At 37.1% G+C, this 24530-nt stretch overlaps 2 protein-coding genes across 3 annotated transcripts in view; both read right to left on the bottom strand.

The window, feature by feature from the left end:
• LOC129447472 (integrin alpha-2-like) overlaps positions 1-9709 on the bottom strand; it is a 113042-nt gene extending 103333 nt beyond the window's left edge. Inside the window, exons 1-3 of the mRNA XM_073874660.1 lie at positions 9693-9709; positions 9470-9573; positions 2809-2906 (exon numbers count right to left, since the gene is read on the bottom strand). Of these exons, the coding sequence (XP_073730761.1) occupies positions 2809-2906; positions 9470-9573; positions 9693-9709 (219 nt within the window). The remainder of the gene's footprint in view (positions 1-2808; positions 2907-9469; positions 9574-9692) is intronic.
• Positions 1-24530, bottom strand: part of itga1 (integrin, alpha 1) — a 209372-nt gene that overhangs the window by 113823 nt on the left and 71019 nt on the right. Inside the window, exons 27-30 of one of the 2 annotated variants that reach the window (XM_055208986.2) lie at positions 24347-24457; positions 24143-24238; positions 23658-23771; positions 17578-21484 (exon numbers count right to left, since the gene is read on the bottom strand). In XM_055208986.2, coding sequence (XP_055064961.2) covers positions 21422-21484; positions 23658-23771; positions 24143-24238; positions 24347-24457 — 384 coding nt within the window. In that variant the 3' untranslated portion in view covers positions 17578-21421. Of the gene's footprint in view, positions 1-17577; positions 21485-23657; positions 23772-24142; positions 24239-24346; positions 24458-24530 lie in introns of those variants that run through there. The other variant, XM_073874049.1, reaches the window with a different exon arrangement.

Raw genomic sequence — 24530 nt, 5'->3', positions numbered from 1 at the left:
GCTTCTGGGGCATATGACAGCAGCTGCGGCTGTGACACCGGTCGGTCTGCTCCATATGATACCACTTCAGCATTGGCTTCACGACCGAGAGCGTGGCTCAACGGCTTTCACCATATTATAATTACACCAAAATGCCGTCGCACTTTCACCCCGTGGTCAGACCCAGCATTTCTCAGGGCGGGGATGCCACTGAGACAGGTCTCTAGGCATGCCAATGTATGCACAGATGCCTCTATCACAGGGTGGGGAGCCACGTACGGCGAGCTTGCAGCTTTAGGGGTTTGGACATCACCTCAGCTGCACTGGCATATAAATTGCCTAGAGTTGTGGGCTGTATATCTTGCACTCTTCCGCTTCTGCAGCGAGTTGTGAGGCAAAGATGTATTAGTTTGCACCGACAACATTGCGACTGTTGCGTATATCAATCGCCAAGGCGGTGTGCACTCTTGTCACCTGTTGCATCTCGCCCGTCATCTCCTCCTTTGAAGTCAGAATAATCTGAGGTCTCTTCGTGCCATTATAACATCCCGGGGTCGCTCAACACAGTGGCAGACGTGCTTTCATGAGCAGCACGCCCCTGCGAATGGCGACTCGCCACCACACATGGTTCAGCTGATTTGGAAACATTTCGGCAGAGCACAGATAGATCTGTTTGCATCTCCAGAAACAACCCACTGTCGCCTGTTTTATTCACTGAACGAGGGAACACTCGGCGTGGATGCATTGGCACACAGCTGGCCGAGGGGTCTGCGCAAATACGCATTTCCCCCAGTGAGCCTTATTGCGCAGACTTTGTGCAAAGTCAGAAAGGACGAGGAGAGTATTCTTTTAGTTGCTCCGTATTGGGCCACCAGGAGTTGGTTTCCAGAGCTCACTTTCCTCGCGACAGCCCCTCCCTGAAGGACCTTCTTTCTCAAGAAGGGGGCACATTATGGCACTCGCGTCCCGATCTGTGGAACCTCTATGTGTGGTCTCTGGACGGGGTGCGGAGGTTCTATGTGATTTACCATAGGCGGTCTGTAACACCCTCGCTGCAGCGCGAGCACCGTCTACGAGATGGAACCTGTTTGTTGAATGGTGTACTTCTCAACGAGAAGACCCCCGAGAATGCTTGATCAGAATTGTGCTTTTATATCTCCAGCACCGCTTGGAGAAGAGGCTGTCACCATCTACTATTAAAGTAGATATCGCGGCAATATTTGCACCTCAAGCACCCATAGACTGTATATCCGTGGGTCAGCAAGATCTGATCATTAGGTTTTTAAGAGGTGCACGAAGGCTAAATCCTTCACGCCCTCCCTCATGGCTCGTGGTTCCTCATTTTTAGACATTTGTAGAGCTGCTGGCTGGGCGACACCTAATACATTCACTAGATTTTACAGTGTTTGTATTGAGCCGGTATCCTCTCGAGTTCTCTCTTCAGATCAGTGAGAACATCTAGGACTGCTCCTGTGTGGGGTTGCAGCCTTTCTGTTTGGTGCTGCACAACCGCACCATTATGGAAGGCCGTTAAGGCAAAAACGTTAAAAAATCGTTTTTGTCTCCTCCACTGCTTGGTGGCCGATGTTGCGGAGCATCGGCTGCCAGCCTCTCACTAGATGTATCCTTAAGAACCTTGGTGAGGCTAGCGCCCACATTGAGCCCCCTTGTGGGCTCCTATGTGAGTATTTCCGTGGAAAGTTTTTTGTTTACCACGTTTCTCGAGTCTTTAAACCATCACCTTAGTGGTAGACCCATAGATGGCACTCTTTCCGCAGCGATCTTAGTTCCGCCTGACGAGTTCGCTTTCCAGTTCGCCTAGTTCACTATTGTGGGTTAAGGAACAAGTAGTGACCGGCCTCTGCTCCAACCCCATTTTTGTCTCCCTAAAGAGGAGAGTCAGAGGGTTTACGCAGGCACTGGAAGGGTCAGCTTCAGTGGCGCTTTCGTAGGGATTTTCATTTCGTCGGTCATTGATGTCCCCATGAGGAAACAAGCTTATAAATCAAACAGAATGATGTTTCTTCAAAATGTGAAGTATCAGAAGGGTTTCTGTGATGGTTGGGGTTAGGGAATGGGGTAGGTTAGGGGAATAGAATATACAGTTTGTGCAGTATAAAATGCATTACGTCTATGGAATGTGCCCTCAAAACATGGAAACAAGAATGTGTGTGTGTGTGTGTGTGTGTGTGTGTGTGTTTTTGAAAGCTTGTGTGTGATGTCTGAGGGAAAAATTTGTTTTTTCAGTAAGAGTGAAGGTTTTGAGTGTAGAGCTTCCTTTTGACCCGAAAATAGAATGTTTGGAGAATTGGGTATGACGTTATGGATGTGTGTTTGTGTGTTTACCTTTTTGAGAATATGAGGCATAGTTTCAAGAAATGTGTTTAAGCAACCGATAAATAACGTAATTAGGCATCGCATTAGGTGGAGATCTGCAACTGTTCAGCTGCGCACAATTTCAAGATCATTTGCACTTTATATATTTTGCTTCTGAAAGTGACGCGTATGTTCGTTTTCTATGTGTACATTTGTTTTATGATTCACATTTAAGAAATGATCAACGTTTTCTACACAGCATTTTATAAATAAAGCCCCTGGAGTCTTATTCAATTACTTCCTGTCACATGCATGCAATGTCAAGTGGTTAAGACAACAAGTGTGTATTTGAACACACATAGCTCATTATTATAGCTCATCTGCTTTGTTTCCTTTGTGCACACCGTGTGCATGCAGTTGTGGTTTTCACACCATGACTTGACCAGTATGGTCAAACACATAAAATGACTTGATATAGTTGCTAAGGGAAATAAACACTTTTCCTTATCTCACCATAAATGCATTTCCTTTAGACTTAGTTATTGATGTGAGTGTCAGACCCAGACTCATGTTGATGTTTATATTCTCCACACCATCTATTTTGACAGAGTCTGCAAAGAGATAAATATGATGTTAATGTAAACAGAATAATATAAATAGTTTTTATAACATTTTTAAAGGTACCATGATGCATTGCACCACATTATAAAACGGTTAGTTCCAATCCTTGATTCTGATTGGTCAATAGGTGTGCTTTATTCACAATAAAACACTGCTATGACCGCTTCACCCAACGGTTCTATTTAATATCACTGCGCCCTTAGCAACACCCTTAGCAACACATAAACATATAATGAGACAAAGTCTGAGAGCAGTTTGTTGTTTTTATTTGAGCTTCCATGTTGTTGTTTGCATTCAGGGACTATTTTTTCTAGCGGAAGGAATGCTTTTATTGATTTAACTTCATGAAAGTTGCACTAATTTTTTTTTACTTTAATATTGTGTGGTGACCGTTTTATAAAAGCAATAAGGTACTCGAGGCAAGTGCTGTATCGTGAATAAGTAACTCCGCTTCGCGTCGTGCCTAACAACGCCCTTCAGCCGTTACTTATTCACGATACAGCACAGCCTCTCGTACCTTATTGCTTAATTGTTGAATGATACCATACTTGTATGCTATAATGTTGTAGCATCTGGCTGGATTGCCAGAACCGGATTATATCTGATACTTGGATTGCAGAATAGCTGAGTAAATATGATAATATGTGTTATGCCCCCATGCCTGACTAGTTTCTGGATTCCTACATCTAATGGTGCTTTTCCATTGCAAAGTACCCCACGGTTTGGTTTAGTTTGGGTCGGGTCAGCTTACTTTTGGGAGCTTTTCCATTAGGTGCAGTACGTGGTACCCATTACTTTTTTTCGTACCACCTCGGTTGGGGTTCCAAGCGACCCGAGCTGATACCAAACGTGATGCGAAAACACTGTAGATCACTGATTGGTCTGAAAGAAACGTCACTATCAGCGTCAACGCTAGAATGTAAATTAGCTTTACCTGTGCTAGGCTAGCTTGCACTGTCTCGAGCAAACATGTTGTCATCTGTGCTCTGCTATAAGTTCCCAAACTCCCTTTTAGCGATGAAAAACATACACATGTTGAGAATCAGGGACACCATAACAGTTTTTTCCAGACTTGCAGTTTGTGGCGGAACATTCGCGACAAGCACGTCAGCATTATATGCTTAAATGCAACTTCAGTGAGGCTCAGCGGAGCGCCGTCGGCTGACGCCGCGGGTGTTTGAACAGAAACTGCCATGTGATACAGAGGTAGTGATAAACGCAATGTGTAAACATCTATTTGTTGTGGCCAATTTTAATTTTGTGGCGACTGAGAAATAATAAATGTATGGGAATGTACAACCTCTCACTTGTATGATGTCACAGCTGTGGGCAGCGCAAATATAACGACACGCCTAAAATCCCTCCTACTGCGAAGTGATACTAAACTTAATGGAAAAACTAACCACGCCAAAGTGAGATGAGCTGGCCCGACCCAAACTAAACTAAACCGTGGGGTACTATGCAATGGAAAAGCGCCAAAAGGGGTCCCAACCGTCTCAGGCCATGTTTACATTAGAGCATTTGCGTTTTAAAACGGTATTTTAAAATGAAAACGATCCTCGTTTATACTGGCATTTTTAAAAGAATCTTCATCCACACTATACACCACCATAAACGCATGAAACATGACCAATCACGTAACTGAGCATGCGCATATAAGTGTAAAATAACTTATTACTCTAATAATAGCTTACCTTTGCACATTTACGCAGCCTAGGGGTGTGCGATATTGACAAAAAGTCATACATGGGTCCTTTGCTGGCAACTATAACAGACACTATTTTTGAACCTATAAAAATGTGTTTGGGAAAGTCTTATACTGTTCTAGCTCCCCCCTACAACATATTAATATGATTAATAGGCTAATTTTGATTTTATAACTAAACAGAAAGGTCTTTATGATTTAAAAAGAAAGCATTCTAAACAGTAGCAAACTTGAAGCAAAAATAAATTTCAGCAAATGCAAACTTCAATCAAACATATAGTAAGAAGTGAAGTATTGCTTTAGCCTACCAGAAATGCTTATTGCATTAATTTTTTAAAAGTGTGCGAGGTCCGTGCACGTCCTCCGCTAGCAACACACAAATAGCTAAAAGCGCAAGCGCCTAAACGAGCATTATATTAATGACGTTGAGTTTATTGTTTTTATTAATTTATATTCACAAAACTTATCAACAAAACATCAATTAAAATTAAGAGACGAATTATCTGAAACGAAATTCATTTTAAAGTAGCAAACAAAACTTACATTAAACTGGAAAATAATGTCTGACCCATTACAATTCTCCCTTCATATTGGCCTTTACAACGCCTATATTGCGTTTAAAATTACAGTCTATCTTTCGTAAGCTATCTAAATTTAAACAAACATAAACACTTATACTGTTCTAGCTCCCCCTACAACATATTAATATGATTAATAGGTTCATTTTGATTTTATAACTAAACAGAAAGGTCTTTATGATTTAAAAAGAAAGCATTCTAAACAGTAGCAAACTTGAAGCAAAAATAAATTTCAGCAAATGCAAACTTCAATCAAACATATACACTGTAAAAAATTACTCTGGAGGGTGTTAAATTTAACCCATGAAAATTAGTTATAATTTAATTAAGTATATAAGCTAGCAAGTAAAATAAAAAATAATGGGTATATTCTACCTTCACTATCCATTTTTTAACAGTAATAACTGCACTACTAAAAAAATAAGTAACATATAACCCAAAATATTGGCCTTAGCACCGCAAAGTGCACATGAATCAACATCCAGGCGGGACTCGAGTCACCATTTTTCATATCATATCGGCGGGAGAACTGCGGTTTGTTGACAGGTAAGTTTTTATTTAACTTGTTGATATCATCATGAATGGAAATTTAAGTTGGTTAACTGTAAAATCTAGAAGTTTAGTCATTTGCGTGCTTCTCTGTCTCTGTTTGACAGATTGATAGAATATCAGTCAGGTTAGCTTTAAATGAAACATTGCCCAGTTCTTGCGAATACGAATAAAAATCCATTTTTATGATTAAAATATTAACTTCCATTATTATTATTTACATGTCTGAATCTCGTGAACAGCGGAGCTGCTCAATATGAGTGGTTGAACTTGAGCAAGACACGTGACGAGAGAGAGCAGCGGACGGTTGATGTACAGACGGGAGGGCGTCGAGCAGACAAACAACGGTGAAGCTGTCGATGCTAGATAATAACTGTAAAAGTTTTCTTGCCTTTATCTGTTCATATAGTGAGTTTTGTTTTAGAAGGGATCCATTTATGAAGCCATTTTATTATTATTATTATCATTTACGGAACGTTACCTTTCGTTATAATGTCTGTTCAAAAAAGTATTTCGAAGTTCATATGTTAGGTTATATGTGACTTGTATATGAAATTAAATCACTTAAAATTGAATGTAAGTACGTCTTGTTAGTGTTCAATGTTTTATGCACGTGTACTGTGAGTTATAGCATAATATGAAGTTGTATTTTTGCACTTAATAAGTTTTAAATGAAGTTGAAATGTTTGTTTGTATCGATATAGCATGCTAGTCTACTGAGGTAAATGAGATCAGTTTTTCCTCTCATATTATTGTCTTCTTTAATTTTCTAATGATAACGTGAAGAACAGTATTTAGGAATCTGGCTTTTAATGGTTTTTTAACATCTCGTGAAGACTTTGTTTTTTTTTATGAAATAATATGTTCAAGAAGCTTTATGTAAAACTATGATATGTTGTATTTCACTTGAAATGTATTGGGGTTATTTTGTACTTCCAGTAATTAGTTTTAAATCTTTACAGAATGTTATTTGGTCAATAAAGCAAGCAATTTATGCAATCTTGTGTATGACTATTTCCTTATTCAACCCTCTCTGAATAAGTAATATGTAATGTTTCTTAATGGCTTATCATTATTAATAATAATTTAATAGATCTGTGGCTTAATACCAATAGGGTTAATGTTATTCATTTTTAATAAGTAATTAGTTATGAAAAAAATAGGTAGACCTTACCTATTTTTTTTTAGTTTATCATAGTAATTAAATTTAGGTACTCTTTAATCAAATATATAGGATATAATTTACTCAAACAAAGTGAGTGCAAATTGTTACAACAATTTTTTTGAGTAAATTCTATAGATTGTTTTTTACAGTGTAGTAAGAAGTGAAGTATTGCTTTAGCCTACCAGAAATGCTTATTGCATTAATTTTTAAAAGTGTGCGAGGTCCGTGCACGTCCTCCGCTAGCAACACACAAATAGCTAAAAGCCAAGCGCCTAAACGAGCATTATATTAATGACGTTGAGTTTATTGTTTTTATTAATTTATATTCACAAAACTTATCAACAAAACATCGATTAAAATTAAGAGACCAATTATCTGAAACGAAATTCATTTTAAAGTAGCAAACAAAACTTACATTAAACTGGAAAATAATGTCTGACCCATTACAATTCTCCCTTCATATTGGCCTTTGCAACGCCTATATGGCGCTTAAATTACAGTCTATCTTTCGTAAGCTAACTAAATTTAAACAAAACATAAACACATTAAACCCAATAATACTCAAACATTAATATAAAACAGACATTATCTATAAGGATACATGTTAAAACAATCCGATATAGCGTTTATAATAGCTGGTTGGTAGATGTTTACTATTTTTGGCAAAACCTCCATTGCAAACCCACATTTACATCAATAAAATAATTTTTACTTTGAAAATGATGCGCTGTCACGTTAATATCAGCTGTTCGTTTACATAAGACTCCGTCTACGTTCATTTACACTCAGAGCAACGTCTGAGTTCTCAAACTAAAACAGGGTCTTCAGCGTTTGCGAACGAATCCGTTTATGAGGGTCGAAAACGGTGATGTAGTGTAGATGAAAGGCGTAAACGTAGCAAAAGTAACGCGTTTTAAAGCATAAACGCATTAATGTAAACATAGCCTCAGTGGAACATTTGATTGCACATTTTGAAGCTCAACAGAGAGCTGATAAGGAGGTGTGAATAGGACTGCAGAGAATGTCTTTGAGACCATATGACAAACTCTTTTAGATCTTGTCTGTAAATACATTTATGCATGTGTGCTGTATGTTGGTTCCTCTTTTATAAACTGCTTTTTAAATAACTTGTATTCTCATGTACAATGGTGTTTCTATAACTAAATCTATATTACCTCTGACAAATAGAGATGTTTAATTAGTTTGTTATTCATACACTGGAATGAAATCACAACTTAAGGCTTGTTTAAAACCATTCATGTTGGGGATCAAACTGTTCACCTTTTAATTTCCTTTTCATTGATAAATATTGTATGATGGTAAAACAATTTATTTAATGATCTGGACTGATATTTTGCGAAGGTACCTGGAGACTAAATATGCAAATTAACAGTTAAGGGGACAGAGAGAGTTCCCCTAGTCAGCTCTCATTGGTTGATTCAAACTTGAATGGGCATGTCCTCCTCAAAGGATAAATATTGGCAAAAAACTTTATCTCATCAGTTAGTAAGGAGTTTGAGTTCTTTCACCATCCCTTCTACAGTGAGCTCTTCCAGCCACTCCCTCCTCCTGGGGGAGGGCGGCAGTTAGGCCTTGAAGCCTTTCCTTTGTTCTGTGAGTTTAGGCCAAAGTGAGTTTTGTGACCAAGAATGGATTTTCAACAATCAGAAAACCACCAATTCACATCTAAACCATACGGAACAACTCTTTAAATGGACTGGACGCTCGGTTCGCACACCGACAACCTGGTCTTAATAATGCTGCAACTGGACTCTGTCTTGAGATTCTTCAAGAACCTGCAAAGCCATCTTCTTTAATCTAAACCTAAAGACTTTCAAATGCCTTCAACTGCACAGACATGCAAGTATACAAGAATTATTCTAAATCTTAGAATATAGCTGCGTTTAAGTCGGTTAAGTAAGATGAATGTGGTTTATGCAACTCTCTCTCTCTCTCTCTCTCTCTCTCTCTCTCTCTCTCTCTCTCTCTCTCTCTCTCTCTCTCTCTCTCTCTTTCATGTTAAATGTTCATGTTTTGTCCATTGTCTATGTCTCATGTAATCCCAGTAGATTAGTCAAATAAACGTGCATGTTTTTCCATGGATGGCTCTGAGTTCTGATTAAATTCAAAGTCACTTTAACTTTCGACCAATACTACCTCACGCTCGAGGTTTCTCAGAATTGATGTACAATTATAGATAAATATTTGCTGGCGAATTAATCAATTAATTGTTACGATTCATTCTGCTAAATCATTTCATTTCATTTTACGATTAATTGTATGTATTTGCATTTGAGCTAAATCAACAATTACCCGAATTGGAATAGTGATAAACAATAATTTCCCTTAACAAGGTGGTGCAGAAAATATCAACATTAATAATTGTATATATAATGAATAACTTATCATTATCAAAATTATGAACACTATTCCGTAACCCCTCCATTCACTACAATGTGAAGATGATACTTCAATTTGCTTCAGCAAATACAATGGCACTACTATAATACAAAAATCTCCAGGATAGTTTGTTATAAAAACTAAAGACATATTTACTTTCAAGTTTTAGTTTCTGACAGCTGGCGCCATCGATGGCACACTTGTACATGTCTCCTCTTCTGTTATTAGGGTATCCACTCCATGGAGATCCAACCAGCAGCCTGAGGGTCACCGAGAACAAAGAAATGTAATAGAGATAGATAGATTATAGTCAAAAGATGGAAAAATTTATGATCAATTTATTATTTCTTGATAGAAGAAAGGACTTGGTCAATATGACAGGTGATGAGGTTTCATATCTACTTATCTGATCATGAACACAATGTAACACACTATTGAGTTTATGATTTGTGGTGTGAATGCGTATCTTACCATTTTCCTTGATTATTACTGAACTGTTGTACATTGTATCCAAACTCTACATCACTAGGACCCGTGAATATTTTTGCATCAGAAGTCCCCACATTAAAACCCTGAGTTTGAGCAATGCACAAACCTATGGACAAAGTAATACATTTTCAGGTTTCACATTTATATTGACACATAAGCATTTTACCTAAAGCAACTTACACTGCATCTACTGTATATATTTCTTTGTTAGTATATTGTATTTGTTCCCTGGAATCAAACCCATGACCTTTACATTGCTTATGTCAGTGGCTCTCAAACTGGGGGTGTGGAATGTGCCGGCAGCCCAGTTTTGACATTTTTAAAATACATAAATTCAGCATAAATTCAGTGCAATTAAACAGAAAATGAAGGCTACTAAGGCACAACATTGTATCATTTAAAAATGCTTTGTTTAATTCTAATTCTAAGTTTAAGATTGTTTTATGTCATGAATTTTCTTTGGGGGATGGTGGTGCAAACTGATGCACTCTACACAAGGGAGGACAGCAAAAAGTTTAAGAACCACTGTAAGGCTCTACCCAGTCCCTCCAGAAAATGCGATTATGTGATTGCATGATTCAACGCACAGCCAAAGTCTGCATATTTATGTGGGGCCACATTTTTAAAAATACACAGCATTTTCGAAGCATCAATTGCAGATTTCTGTACGCAAAATATGCGGGGCTTGCATGATTTCATAATCCCTGCATTTTCGTAGCAAAATCACATATATCTTAGCAGAAAGTTGTGTCAGGATCCTGCCATAGAGTCTTGTTTTATATTTATGTTTCATCATGATGGCAGGGTTCTGACAGCCTCATGTTCTATGTGAAGGCTCATGGCCTTGTATATTGGGTCATGTGCCTCTGGTGTCTCGTCTCTAGTCCCCGCCCCCTTGTTCTCCCTGTTAATTATTCATTATCAGTTCAGTCCCTTCACCTGTGTTTCCCTTGTTATCTTGTTTAGTTTTTTTCGTATTTAATCCCCTCTTGTCTTTTGTCCTGTGCTGGTTCATTTTGTATGGTTCCTGTGTCTAGTCATGTGCCTTCCTTTTTATATATCAGAGTCAAGTTAAGTTTAGTGTTAAGTCAGTCTTTTGAGTAGTTATCGTGTTTCATGTTGTTATGCTACCACGTGGGCTTTGTTTTCAGTGTTTTGTATTATAATAAAGTGTTCTTTGTTCTACCCCCGACATCGTCTGCACTTGGGTTCTTTTCCTCCGTAATTACTGACAAGTTGAAAAATGTTGCATTTACTTCACACAAGCGCAGCCATGTCCCCTGTTGCCATAGGAACGTTATGAAGTGATGTGATTATGTGACATGAACATCATTGAAAAGCTGCAAACAGTTTTTGCAAGAATATCCTGCATATTCCATCTCATAAAATTTCATAAATATCCTGCATATTCCATCGAATTTTTTTAAGAAAACGTGCCACAAGATTAAGGATTTTTGCCCCCAACAATCACAAAAAACTCCATGTTTTTCTAGAAGGACTGTCTACCAGTTGGGCAACAGCAACAGTTTTGTCAGTTTAACCTGGTTTTAGACATGTTTCAAACACCCACACAGTCAGGCATATGTAGTTTATGGGGAACATTTCCCTACACTGTAAAAATGCAGTACGAAGTCAAAACAACTTCATTTTGCAAGTCAAGTTTTGGCTTAAAAAAGTTGACTTAACTTATGAATTTAAGTTGAAATTGTTAACTTAATTTTTTTAAGTTAAAGTAACAAAAAATATATGTTGCTTTGACAAAAATGCTGTAATTTTTTTACAGTGTAAACCCAATCGTCACAAAAACCTGTTGGCAGTCTTTCATTTATACAAAGTATGTTTTTTAAGTCATTCAACTTACGGAGATACAGGAAGTGTCCTTTTAAACCATGTTTATAAACATGTCATTATACACTATTTATACCCGTAAACCACACACAATCCTTTTCTCTTAGCTGTGTCGGTATATTTCAATGACAAATGAAAAGGTGTCAACTCAACCCTTTTTAGGGCGCACTCACACTATCCAAACCAAACCGCTCGGGCGCGTTTGACCCCCAAACCTGGTTTGTTTGACTAGTGTGATCGCTCTGTTCCGCGCCCGGGCGCGGATTGGTTAATCGCGCCGCGGCCGGGTTGCAGAGGTGGGCCGGAGCGCGGTTCACTTGGGCTCAGGCCCGGAAGGCTGTGGTGTGAGTGCAATCGCGCCTGAGCGCGATTCAAAAGGTGAAGACGTCAGTTGCGCGACCACTCACCTTCATCTGCCTCCGTAAAAACACTTTGATGCGCGCAGCGGGGTAACGTGAATGTCCGAGCTGCACACGTGACAGATCAACTAAGCAATATGATGACATGTGAGAGGGCTGTCTGTAATCGCGCACCAAACGACTCCCGGTAAAAAACACAGACTTATCATTACGGTGGGTTCCAGTGTTAAGAGAGAGCTTTACTTGCTGCTTTTTTCAAAACAAACGCATCTTAATGACGAAAGCGCGCCCGGACTCGGTTCGATAAAAAGTACAGTGTGAGTGCGTGCACCGTGGGGGAGAAGAGAGGGGTGACAATCGCGCTGGGGCATGGTTTGGTTTGGTTTGGATAATGTGAGTGCGCCCTTAGACTTTACCCTAAACACACCCTCACAAAGTCAAAGAGAGACTTGTAATACACAGGTTAATATTTAATCATAAGAAAGTCTAGACTACACAAACAAATTTTCATTATTTTACATTTATGCACATGGAAGACTTACAGTGCTATCAATATATACAATTCTATACATTTCTTTTATCGGTGCTGTATTTTTGCGTTGCCAACTGAGCCAAAAGCACCACAAGAACAAATGTAGGTATAGTGAACAGACTTTTATAGTGTAATATTTCTAGTCACATAATAAAACTTTACATTTGGCTGCTGTGGTAGAAAGTTAACACAATTAGTTTGAGTTTGGGTTCTGGAAATAGAATTTCCCAGCATGCTTTGCATGCAACTGCTTTTGGAGAGTATTTTTTTAAATTAAGTGTTATTTTATGCATTTTTAGGTAAAGAGAAAGATTTAATAGTGTTTAATGTTCTTTTATCTTATTGATTTAGAAGCGTTTGTGCTATATTTTTTCAAATTGTTTGGTTACCATCGTGCAGAAGAGTGGCGCTTGTGGTTAGGTTGTGACGTATTTCTCTCAATGAGCACTAACTGTGTTAATGCTTGTTTTGAGACCAGTTTCTTCTCACATGCTCATCCAAAGTATCATATGTTATTATTATTAGCATGCTAACATGTGCTTATGCTAATTAGTATGATATAAAAACATTTTATATAAAATAACAGAATTGAGTTAGTCAGACTACACTACATTGAGTTGAGGCAACTAATTGAGTATTGCCATTTACTTTAAATTGAGTTGGACTAACTCAATATATTTTTGTTATGTAAAGCAGTTTTTTATGAGTTAGGGGTACACCATATTGGATGGAAATCCTGGCCACAATTTTATTGAGTTAATCCAATGAATAATTTTTTTGAGTGTAGAAAATTATATAATCAAATGTAAATATTAACTGCAATTTTGAGAATGTCCATCCACTACCATGGCAGCTAAATGCAAAATTATTTTTTGTAAATAGAAATTTTACTGGACACTATGTACTACACACTAGACTTTACTGACAATTATTTAAATAATAAAGCAATGTAAGTACTCACTCTGAAATAATAGTAGAATCCAGACTTTCTCAGTTTTTTCCATAGCTGCTAAGAAGAGTAGCGCTGATACTGATGCCTGCAGACTCTCAGTCATTTATGAAGATTGAGATTACTCAGAACACCGTGCTAAAATTGTTGTGAGGATGTGATGTCATACTGTGGCCAGATCTTTATCTTCCTTGAAATAACAGTATTTAAACTGATCATAATTACTGATCCTAAATTACGATTGGCTTGTATTTACAAATATTAGTTCCCTTTCAGTCGGTCACTACAACATCACGTCGTGACCGGCGAATTGGGAACCACTTCGCGGAGACCTATCTGCTTCGAGAAACTATTAAAAAGCCAATGAACTTGGCATGCAGATATTTGCATCTGCTTGGTAACCGCTCGGGTTACTCCATATGAGACCGCTTCAGCATTGGCTTCATGACCGAGTCCCGACACCATCCTCCTGTCTCAAATTTGCCCTGTGGTTAGACCCATCGTTTCTCAGAGCAGGTGTTTCACTGAGACAGGTCTTCAGGCATGCCACGGGTGTGCACGGATGCCTCCAACATGGGTTGGGGGGCCACATAAGACAGGCTAGCAGCCTCGGGGGTCTGGATGTCACCCAGGGGCGGACTGGCCATCTGGCACAATGGGCAGTTTCCCAGTGGGCCGACATACAATTTGGGCCGATACATACTATCTTTGTCTGAGCAGCCCAGTCATCGTCCTTTTTTCTAGATAGACCGGCCCACTGACATGTAAGCAGCAGCCCATTGTTTTTTTTTTTAAATGACATTAAGCTGGCCCAAATACCGCTTTGGTCTCTGTGCAAGCGAGCGTCGTCGGTCAGTTCACGTGTCAAATAGAGAGAGAGAGAGAGAGAGATGGAGAAAAAATGCAAGGGAGGCGCAGAAAAACTGTGCAACAAAAAGAAACAGGCTTTTCAGGCAGATGCTCCAAAATGTGTTAAAATGACACAAATGTTTTCTGCGGCAGGAGGACCTTCAACTCGCGTCGCTGGTTATGATAATGATGATGGTGGCGGTGGTGGCACTGGCAGCACCAGCACGCAAAGTTAGATCTGGTCTCCACACCACAGACAAAATAAAAAACAATCCAGCCCCGGACGCCAGATCACGTCAGAAAATATAAGTTTACTTGTTTAACAGGTATCTGTCAGTTAAAAGGTTTATCAATCGTTGCTAGTGGAGAGCATAAACAGAGGCGTGAGACGAAGGTTTAGATGATAAAAATAGAACAGAGTTTTATTGATGGACAGTTTTAGTTTCAGTTGCATATGTCTCGATGTTCAAACCTCGTCTACCCCAGGAATACAGCATGCACTGTTATATCCAAATTGCTCAGCTGCAACATCACTTAGACCTTGGGCTTCCATAAACATTCTCTTTATCTATCTCTGTTTACACACAGACAGAACAGCTCTGTGAAACTTCACAAATGTGAGACTGAACCACCAAGAGACAATTAATATAGAAATACAATGAATGAATTAATGAATAAAAAAACAATAATGTAATAACAAAAATGATAATAATAAAATTGATAATGATAAAATAATATTAAATAATCAAATAAACAATTATATGGATAACTAATGATTATAAAATGATTATGTAAATAAATTATTGGAAATAAACAAAAAAAAACACAATAAAAAATATTCTGCACGTGAGGATCTAAGGTAGGATCCTTCAGTGAGGAAGGGAGAGAGACGAGGGAGAAGTGAGTGTAGTGCCTGCTTTCAAAACACAAGTGTAGATAGATACCCCTTGATAAAACTGAGTTAAAAACACAAAATTATGGTGATAAAGCTGCAATAAAATAATTGGACTCTTTGCTCTGTGACTACGAGAGTGTATCTGATTTGTAGATTTTTCGTCGTTTGTCTGTTTTAAAACGTATAATTTCTCCGCAAGCAAAATCAAACAATCCAGGTGATCTGCTTACAGAAAAATATATGTTTATTGTATATAACAACACACTTGACAGATAATGTTACAAATCTCTCTATAGAAATCTGGCACCCTATTAAACAACATTAAACTGAGAGAGCATGCCGTTCACACGCACCAGAATGAACCAGTTCACAGTAACGTTCATCAGGCAGTTATACAGTACGTGCAGCTCACGTTCACCCAAAATATGAATGAGTTCATGAACTTTCGTTCAATGAACTCGTTCAGGCACAACACTGGTAACCGAGACGTTTATCCACACTAAACTAGGAGAGTTGAAACACTTGCCATTATGCAAATAGCAAAATAAAATTGGACGTGTTCAAGCACACAAAAAAAATCATTGGCACTAGAATAAAACGTGTTTGTATTGTGGTGCACTTTGATTTGCAGATTGTTATGAGCAAAGATATGGACTGGCAGGAAAGGGGGAGTTAGGTTCATTAAAAAAAAACTTATTAAAACACTCTTCATGGGTGTCTGCTACAGACCATGACACATGCACGCACACACACACACACACACACACACACACGCACACACACGCACGCACACACACACACACACACACACACTGATTAACCCAACAGCCCAAGGGATTTTATCATTTAGGAGTGGGATGTAACTGAGAAGTTAAACTTATTAACAGTTTCAGAGCCAACAGGAAATGTTTAAGATATTTTAGAAAACCAAGACACGGACAGACATCAATATGCTTATGTAAGCCACACCTTGTTAAATTCTTCTGAAATAAAGTTTTTGCAGTTGTTTTTCAGAACAGGGTTAAAGGGATAGTTCGGCCAAAAACGATATTAAACCCATTATTTACTCACCCCCAAGCTGTCCAAGTTGTCCATCGTTTTTCAGACAAACACATTTTCGGATATTTTAGAAAATATTTTAGATCTTTCTGTTGATTAAATGTAATGTTACGGGGTCCAGCAATAGTCCACGACCTTCAAGTCCAAAAAAAGTGCGTCCATCCTTCACAAATTAAATCCAAACGGCTCCAGGATGATAAACAAAGGTCTTCTGAGGGTAATCCGTGCGGTGTTGTTGTAGAAATATCCATATTTAAAATGTTATTAACGTAATTAAATACCTTCCGGTAGCGCCGCCATCTTAGACTCAGGAGAGAGTATTAGCGTAGTGTACGCACTTTTCTTAGTGACGTATGACAAATTCGGAGGGCGGGGGACAGAGCAGCAGCAGAGAAACCGCTGTATGCTGCGTAAGTGCTCATCCTGAATGCGAATGACTCTAAGATGGCGGTGCTACCGGAAGGTATTTAATTACGTTAATAACATTTTAAATATGGATATTTCTACAACAACATCGCACGGATTACAGTGGATCTTTTTTCACCAAGCTGCTTGGCAATTTCCTCGTAGCCCTTTCCAGCTTTGTGGAGGTGTACAACTTTGTCTCTAGTATCTTTGGACAGTTCTTTGGTCTTGGCCATGTTAGTAGTTGGATTCTTACTGATTGTATGGGGTGGACAGGTGTCTTTATGCAGCTAACGCCCTCAAACAGGTGCATTTAATTTAGGATAATATATGGAGTGGAGGTGGACTTTTTAAAGGCAGACTAACAGGTCTTTGAAGGTCAGAATTCTAGCTGATAAACAAGTGTTCAAATACTTATTTGCAGCTGTATCATACAAATAAATAGTTAAAAAAATCATACATTGCGATTTCTTTTTTTTTTTTAGATGATGTCTCTCACAGTGGACATGCACCTATGATGACAATTTCAAACCCCTCCATAATTTCTAAGTGGAAAAACTTGCAAAATAGCAGAGTGTTCAAATTCTTATTTTCCTCACTGTATGTGCCCAAGACTTCCTTCTTTTATTTGGTATGACATTTTTATACCATTGTGATGTATGGTGCTCAGTAAATGTGTGAAAAGTGTGAAAACTTACCCCTGCTCTTTGACATGACCTTCTCCAGTCAATATTAAAGATATCAAGGTTATATTTTCACACAATGTTCTTTACATAAGTTGATTTATGTAGAAAATGTGACATCGTACTAGTGTTAGTAGCAGATGACAATCATACCCCTACAGTATGTGAATAAAATAACACACAAATTCACATGAACTAAATTACAAAATAAGCATTTATTATATTCTGCGCATGTTTTTTGACAATATGTGCCATGCTTTAAATTTCTGTGCTGAGTATGTACAACATGACAAACCAGTGCATCACACAGAAACTTCACAGCAGAGTGACTGACTCCAATTCAGAGCAAGGCTTGATGTTTACCGAAGCCAAACTTTTTTTTTTAACTTTTTTATGTGCTTAAAACATGAATGCTGAGTGATCTTATATACATTTCAAATCTCATAATACATTTACAAAACTGTGACACTGGAAGTTAGCAAAAGGTAATGTGACACGTGAAGAAAATTAAGTACAACAAAGTACCACGTGAATAAAAAAAGCACTTTTCCTGAATTGTTTTTGCCTTCTTCAATCGAAAGAAAAAATAAAAGTAACACTTTATTCTGATAGTCCACTTTACACATTTTATTAACCCTAAATTACTTAGCAACTTTTCATCAACTATTAGTAGACGGTCTGCTTAATATCTACTAACACTTTATTGTGATTATCCCTCAACAGGCTTTCAAATGATTTTAAAGGGATAGTTCACCAAAAAAATGAAAATGTTGTCCATTTACTAACCCTCAAGTTGTTCCAAACCTGCAATGTCTTTGTTTTGCTAGATCTGGGGCACCATTTACTTCCATAGTATTATACTATGGAAGTCAATGATGCCCCAGATCTGTTTGGCTACAAATATTGTTTAAAATTAGAGCTGGGCATAGATTAATCTAGATTAATCTCATACAAAATCAAAGTAATTTTTTGCATAACATATGAGTTTGTGTTTGTAATTATTCACAAAGAAACATTTACATGTGTATATACATTTATTTATATTTTCATATATTCTAAATTATATATAAATAAAAAAACTATATTTAAATAAAACATTTCTTAAATGTATATATATGTATGTGTGTGTGTTTAAACATACATAATATTTACACACATCACAAACTCATATATAATGCAAAAAATCACTTTTATTTTGTATGAGATTAATCTAGATTAATCTATGCCGGCAATATTTAAAATACACTCATTTGAATTTAGCCGAACAAAGAAATTTATATAGGATTGTATAGGGTGAGTACATAATTTTATGTACCTTTATGTACTTTTACAACTACATGTCAGTTTATACTACTAACCCTAACACATCTACTAATACTCCTTTGGTCTTTTTTGTATGACGTTTAGTAGTATATACACTTATTAGGGGTGGTTTCCCGGACAGGGACTAGCTTAAGCCAGGACTAGGCCTTAGTTTAATTAGGAAATATAACTAGTTTTAACAAACATGCCTTACTAAAAACATTACTGGCATGTATTTTGATGCAAAACAAAGGGCACTGATGTATTTTAAGATATGTCAGTGCAAGTTGTTTTCAGTTTGAACAGCTCTTCCATTTATTTTAGTCTAGGACTAGTCTAATCCCTGTCTGGGAAACCGCCCCTTAAAATTAGTAGAATAAATCAACTGGACGATCAAAATAAAGTGTAACCGAAATATAATTTCACTCTGAATGTGTTACATTTTCACACTTAAAATAATTTTCAATTGATGATCACATTTTTTATCCGACACTTCAACATAGGAAGAAGATGAAAGTGACATAAATGAAGAATGAAAATAAATGTTCAGCTACATTTTTACACCTTAAAACAATGGCTTAATGCATTATTAATGCATTAATGTATAATTAACCAATACATTACATTACTTGTATGGATAATAAGAGAAATGTGACCCAGTCTGTAAAATCCAACTAAAGGTATTTAATGTTTTCGATCACTCTAGGAAAGGATGTGTTCATTTTTTTACATTTTTTTGTTATGCTATTTAATAAATACATTATGTGTCATTTTAACATAGTATGTGTCATTTAGTGTTGTATTTGTATTTAAGTTAGTTAAAAGTAACACAAATAGTTTTGTTCCAATAATAACACAGATATTTGTGTATTCGGTTGTTTTTAACACATCCGTTCTAAGAGTGTAAAATCATGATGTAAAGAGCATTCTGTTAAAAAAACATTGATCTTTTTTGATATATTGACTGAGTAAGATCAGGTCAAAGATTGAAATCAATATGAAGTCAGTGATTAAAATCATACTTTAATGCTCTTAATCTCATTATTAGATAAGTCTGGATTTCACAGTCAGGGTCACAAATGTATCATTTCTCCCCTACTCATAAACCCAGTGAACTGCATATTAAGGCACTCATATACAATATCTGTATCTGTAAGTCGGTACTGTGCATTATTTACCTGCACCACACTGGTGCTTTGTGTTTCATGTGTCTATACTGTTATCAGCCCATAAACATTTATCTACAGTATACATAAATAGATCAGATGCAAAACCCTCTAAGTGCATCTGACGTTTTCATTTAAATGATAATTTTTTTACCTGACTCTTCATGGATTTCTGAATGGCCTGAGGTCAGGATTAAGCAGATTTGAAGCGAAAGTGTTTGATGCACGCCGAGAGCATTCGGTTAATATCATCTCATTTTTGACAGAGGTGGCGTTTAGCTTTTTTTTTAGCTTTTGCATCACGTAAATGAATAATTCTGTCATCATATACTTATAATTTGAAACACAAACATATATATTTTATGCTGTTGTTTTTCAGGGTATGTTATGCTTCAAAAAGCAGTTCATATATCTAATATTATTTATTCGTGCACTGTCAGAAAAAAACTTTTAAAAATTGACCCATGCTATCACTGGGGCAGTACTCTTTATAAGGTCCTAATATGTACCTTTAGATGCAAAAGTGTCATTTTGAAAGGGTACCGCCCCAGTGACAGGTACAGTAGGGATCATTTCTTCTAACAGTGCTTTCTACATTAAATTTCTCTTTTTTTCTCAGCAGAAGAAAATTTTTGGCAAAATCAGAAAAACACCCTGACATTTCTTGTTTAGTCAAGTACAGTAATTATTTTATAATATGTACATATGGCAGGAACTAAACAGGAAATATGAATGACTGTCTAATTTTATGATTCCAAACACTGTGTCTGGAATACCTGAGAAATGTTGTACTATAGGTGTGAAATTGTTTTCTACAATCTACTACGGGTGTCGAAACCGCACCGATAAAGCTATTCATTTATCAATAAAGTGATATTGCAAACATAACCGTATGTACACTTTAAGCTTTACATTTACAGTACAACCAGACCTTTTGATCTTCATGCTCGGATAAAGACAAAAAGTGTGAGAAACATCAGTGCCAAAAACCTGCGTTGTGAATTTAAAGGAATGTGCCGATAACACTAAGCTCAAAAATATCACTGTACAGTGCTTTACAAAAAACCCTCTCCAACCAATAAATGTAATAGATCTATATCAGTATATAAATCTGTGACCCATATGAAGTTATGTTTCTGATTAAGAGCTGTAGATCTCTGTTGAAGTTTTGGTATGTAAAGCCAGGACAGGTTACTGAACTCTCCTTTGCTGATGATGGATACAGATGAGAACACATGACTTGTGCTCCCGTGTTTTTTTTTAGGCTGGTGGGATTTCAGGTTCAAGTTAGATGAACATACGCTGCTTTGCTTTTCAAAGCTTGACTCTCTGGATTTGGCAACATGTCCACCAACCTTGTGGTGTGTGAGAAGTTCATTGGAGTTCACATTTGGCTGAATTTTGCAGTGGGAACATGAAGATTATTCAAAGTGTCAAGCAAAATGTCGGTCAACTCTTAAATGCAGGGAACCCCAATTTACTACTCAGATTTCTTCATTATAATCTCAATAACCTTTGCTGGTTGTCTTGCATGAGTTGACCTGAAGAATGCCATCTTCGGATCTATAATCCTCAATCAGAATCCTTCTTATCTTCCTTCATTTCTTCCACTGATTTTCTCTTGAAGAATCCAGCCTGCAGGACAATAATCACAATGTTTATCATTTAACATCACAATGCATCATGGACTTAAGGGCACTATATGTAATGTTTGCAGCTAGAAGTCACAAAACAATTAAAGAGGTGTTGCTTGATGGCACTTTGAAAGAGCTGATGGCATGGAATGATGGGAGTTGTAGTCTTGACTCCCACTGTGGATGAAAATCAATTCAACGGGACTCCCAAATCATGTTCATGTATTATGTGCTAAAGTTTTAAGGCCCTATTTTATCGATCTAAACGCATTGTCAAAAGAGCATGGCGCATGGTCTAATTCCACTTTTGCTAATTTTACACGGGAAAAATGGTTTGTGCACCACACGCACGGCCTAAAAGGGGTGTTCCTATTTTCGTAATGAGTAATGGGTGTGTTTTGAGTGTAACGTGCAATAAACAGCCAAGTCTCAGGAAATTTCCTTATATAGTCACGTAATTTTTGTATTCTTTTTTTCGTGATATCACGAATTTCACCGTTTTTTCGTGATCATATAACGAATTCCTGTTTTCGTGTGATTATCATGTATTGGTTACTCAACTGCTTTTTCCTATTTTTAAACAATTGTCACTTCGGTTTAGGGTTCGATTTACATAAAATGACATCCCTACCCAAACCCAACTCTAACCCTAACGCCAGGCGACATATAAAAAAATCAGAAAATATAGTATAAACCAATATATAAAGTGACATTCTAATGCAAGCACCAAATCTAACCCTAAAGATTTGTGATAATATCACAAAAAAATAATCAAAAAATTACGTGATTATATCAGGAAACCTCATGAGACTGGGTAGCAACCAATGAGAGTCTCAGCTCTCATCCCCTTTTAAAGCCAGCACTATTCCCTATTAAGATGACGGAATTTGTAAACTGAAAAACTAAGTGGAGGAAGAAGACCACCAGTTTAAGATTGATATAAAAAAAATGTGTTGTTTGGTTTGGTTTAGTATTAAAACCTTTAAAAGGTTTTCTTTCAGACATGGAAGTAAAATAAACAGGCTTTTAATTACTGTAAATGAATGAATAGCACATGATCTGTGTTATCTCAAAAGTAATATAAGTGTAATTTACAAATATGCAAGAAAATTTTGTACTTTAAAAATACTTTATTTGTAACAAACAGGTGATAAAGAATTTACAAACGCGTGGAGAGTCTTCAGGACTCGGACAGTGCCATAAGTGCTTTGAAAAGCATTACTTAAAAACGGTTCTCAATATTTGCATTTGTTTAAAGCAAAACATTTATTTACTTACCAGGCTACAGGTGAAGCAGCTCTTTGCGCCTTCTAACGTCTCATAATTGCTCCTTATTTATGCCCAAGAGACTCAATAATAATCTTTTACATTTGAATTTTTGATTTTTAATATTTTAAAACGTTTATGTGCTGCTGCGCATTCATGTATGTGATAAGCAAATGCGCATTGTCATCCCGTTTATAGGCGCATATTACTAAAGCACTCATTAAATAACAAAAACAATATTGTGCAATTTACTTTAGACTATAGACCAGGTTTTAGTTGGTCAATGGCGTACTCTATTTTAGTTGCCTCAAAATTGGGTGCAAATGCATTTGTCTTCCGATTGGTTGCCGCCGAATTGCGTCATAGCTTATTCTCATGTTCAGTTGATTTCAAAACTCCTCGACGCTCACCCCGCCCAAGACACCTAGTGCTGAAATTGTTTTAATTTACACTCTCGCTAATCTCAAACTATTGCAGTACACTTGTTTGCCTGTAGGTGCCCCCTAGGCACAAACGCAAAACTCTGCTTATGCGGCGTATGACATCAAAGTATTATAAGAGGGTTTAGAAAGTAGTACTTTGCAGCAAAACATGAAGTTAAACACCCTTATGATTTCTAGGGCAAACACGACACAATTAACAGGTGATCAAGGAGGGACATTACACCGGTAAAAAATGTGAATTCCTCTGGATTTAAACACTTTTGACAGCATCTGGATATTTAAATATATTATATATGATTTGATCTTTTTTGGACATTTTATTGCAAAAAAATACATACAGTATTGTGCTTTTAAAGTGTGCATGATTTTATAGGCTTCAATTTTACGTTGTTGCTTCCTTTTAGCATGCGGCATAAAATGTACATGCCGAAAGAGAAGAGCTAACATAACACAGACGATACTTACCTTCCATAAAGCGAAAATGACAAGAGCCAGTATTAATAACCCTAGAAGAACACTCAAGATGATAATCCACAGCGGGATTCCACTTTGTATATCTTTGGTTACTTGGATTTTGACCTGCGGCGAAGACATAAGACTGGTCAGGATTTCAAAACTAAATTAGGTAAGATTAACAACCAGAGGTTTTGCCGACATCCTCCGTTTTGCAACACATAATCATAATCATATATTATAAACAAAGTCAACAGTAATTATTCATTTGTTTTATTTCATTAATTTTTAGGCAATGGTTAAACAACTATTTTCACAAATAGACAAAAACTCCAGACAAGTCCAGACAATAGGACACAAAAGTGCTTGCTGGGTTCTAGGCGGGACATATTTCTTTAAAGACAGCCTTTTAAAATAGCTATAAAGTCTGATTGAATAATTCACTTACAGTTTTTCATATTTTCCATGTATTTATTTTTGCTTTGTTTCATACGTACCTCACGACTTATGACATTCTGATTTAACACAAACAGCTCTGTGTCTTTGCTCTCCAGCATCGCATCAACAGCCATGTTGATGCTAGAAAATTCTCCCTAAATGTTTCGAAAGCACACATTAGCATTATGTGTATCAATACAGCATATGATAAGATCGCAGTTAGCAATATTGTTAATGTAAAAAAATCAGGGGTATAGTCGTACTTTGATGAAGGTGGGTCGCCAAACTCTAAAAGTGGCATTGATCTGGTTGAAGTCTGCAGGTGGGATCGAACAGCTAAATGACTTGCAGGGGTTTCTTTCTTCTTTACAACTCTGAGAGACAAAGAAAAAGATCCTTAGAAGTCTTCATAAATTCTTAATGTATTCACTCGGAAACAGCGTTTAC

This window comes from Misgurnus anguillicaudatus, chromosome 12 (genome assembly GCF_027580225.2).
Source record: "Misgurnus anguillicaudatus chromosome 12, ASM2758022v2, whole genome shotgun sequence".
Classification (NCBI taxonomy): domain Eukaryota; kingdom Metazoa; phylum Chordata; class Actinopteri; order Cypriniformes; family Cobitidae; genus Misgurnus; species Misgurnus anguillicaudatus.
The sequence above is the reverse complement of the archived record's forward strand: the minus strand, read 5'-3'. Positions and strand labels throughout refer to the sequence as shown.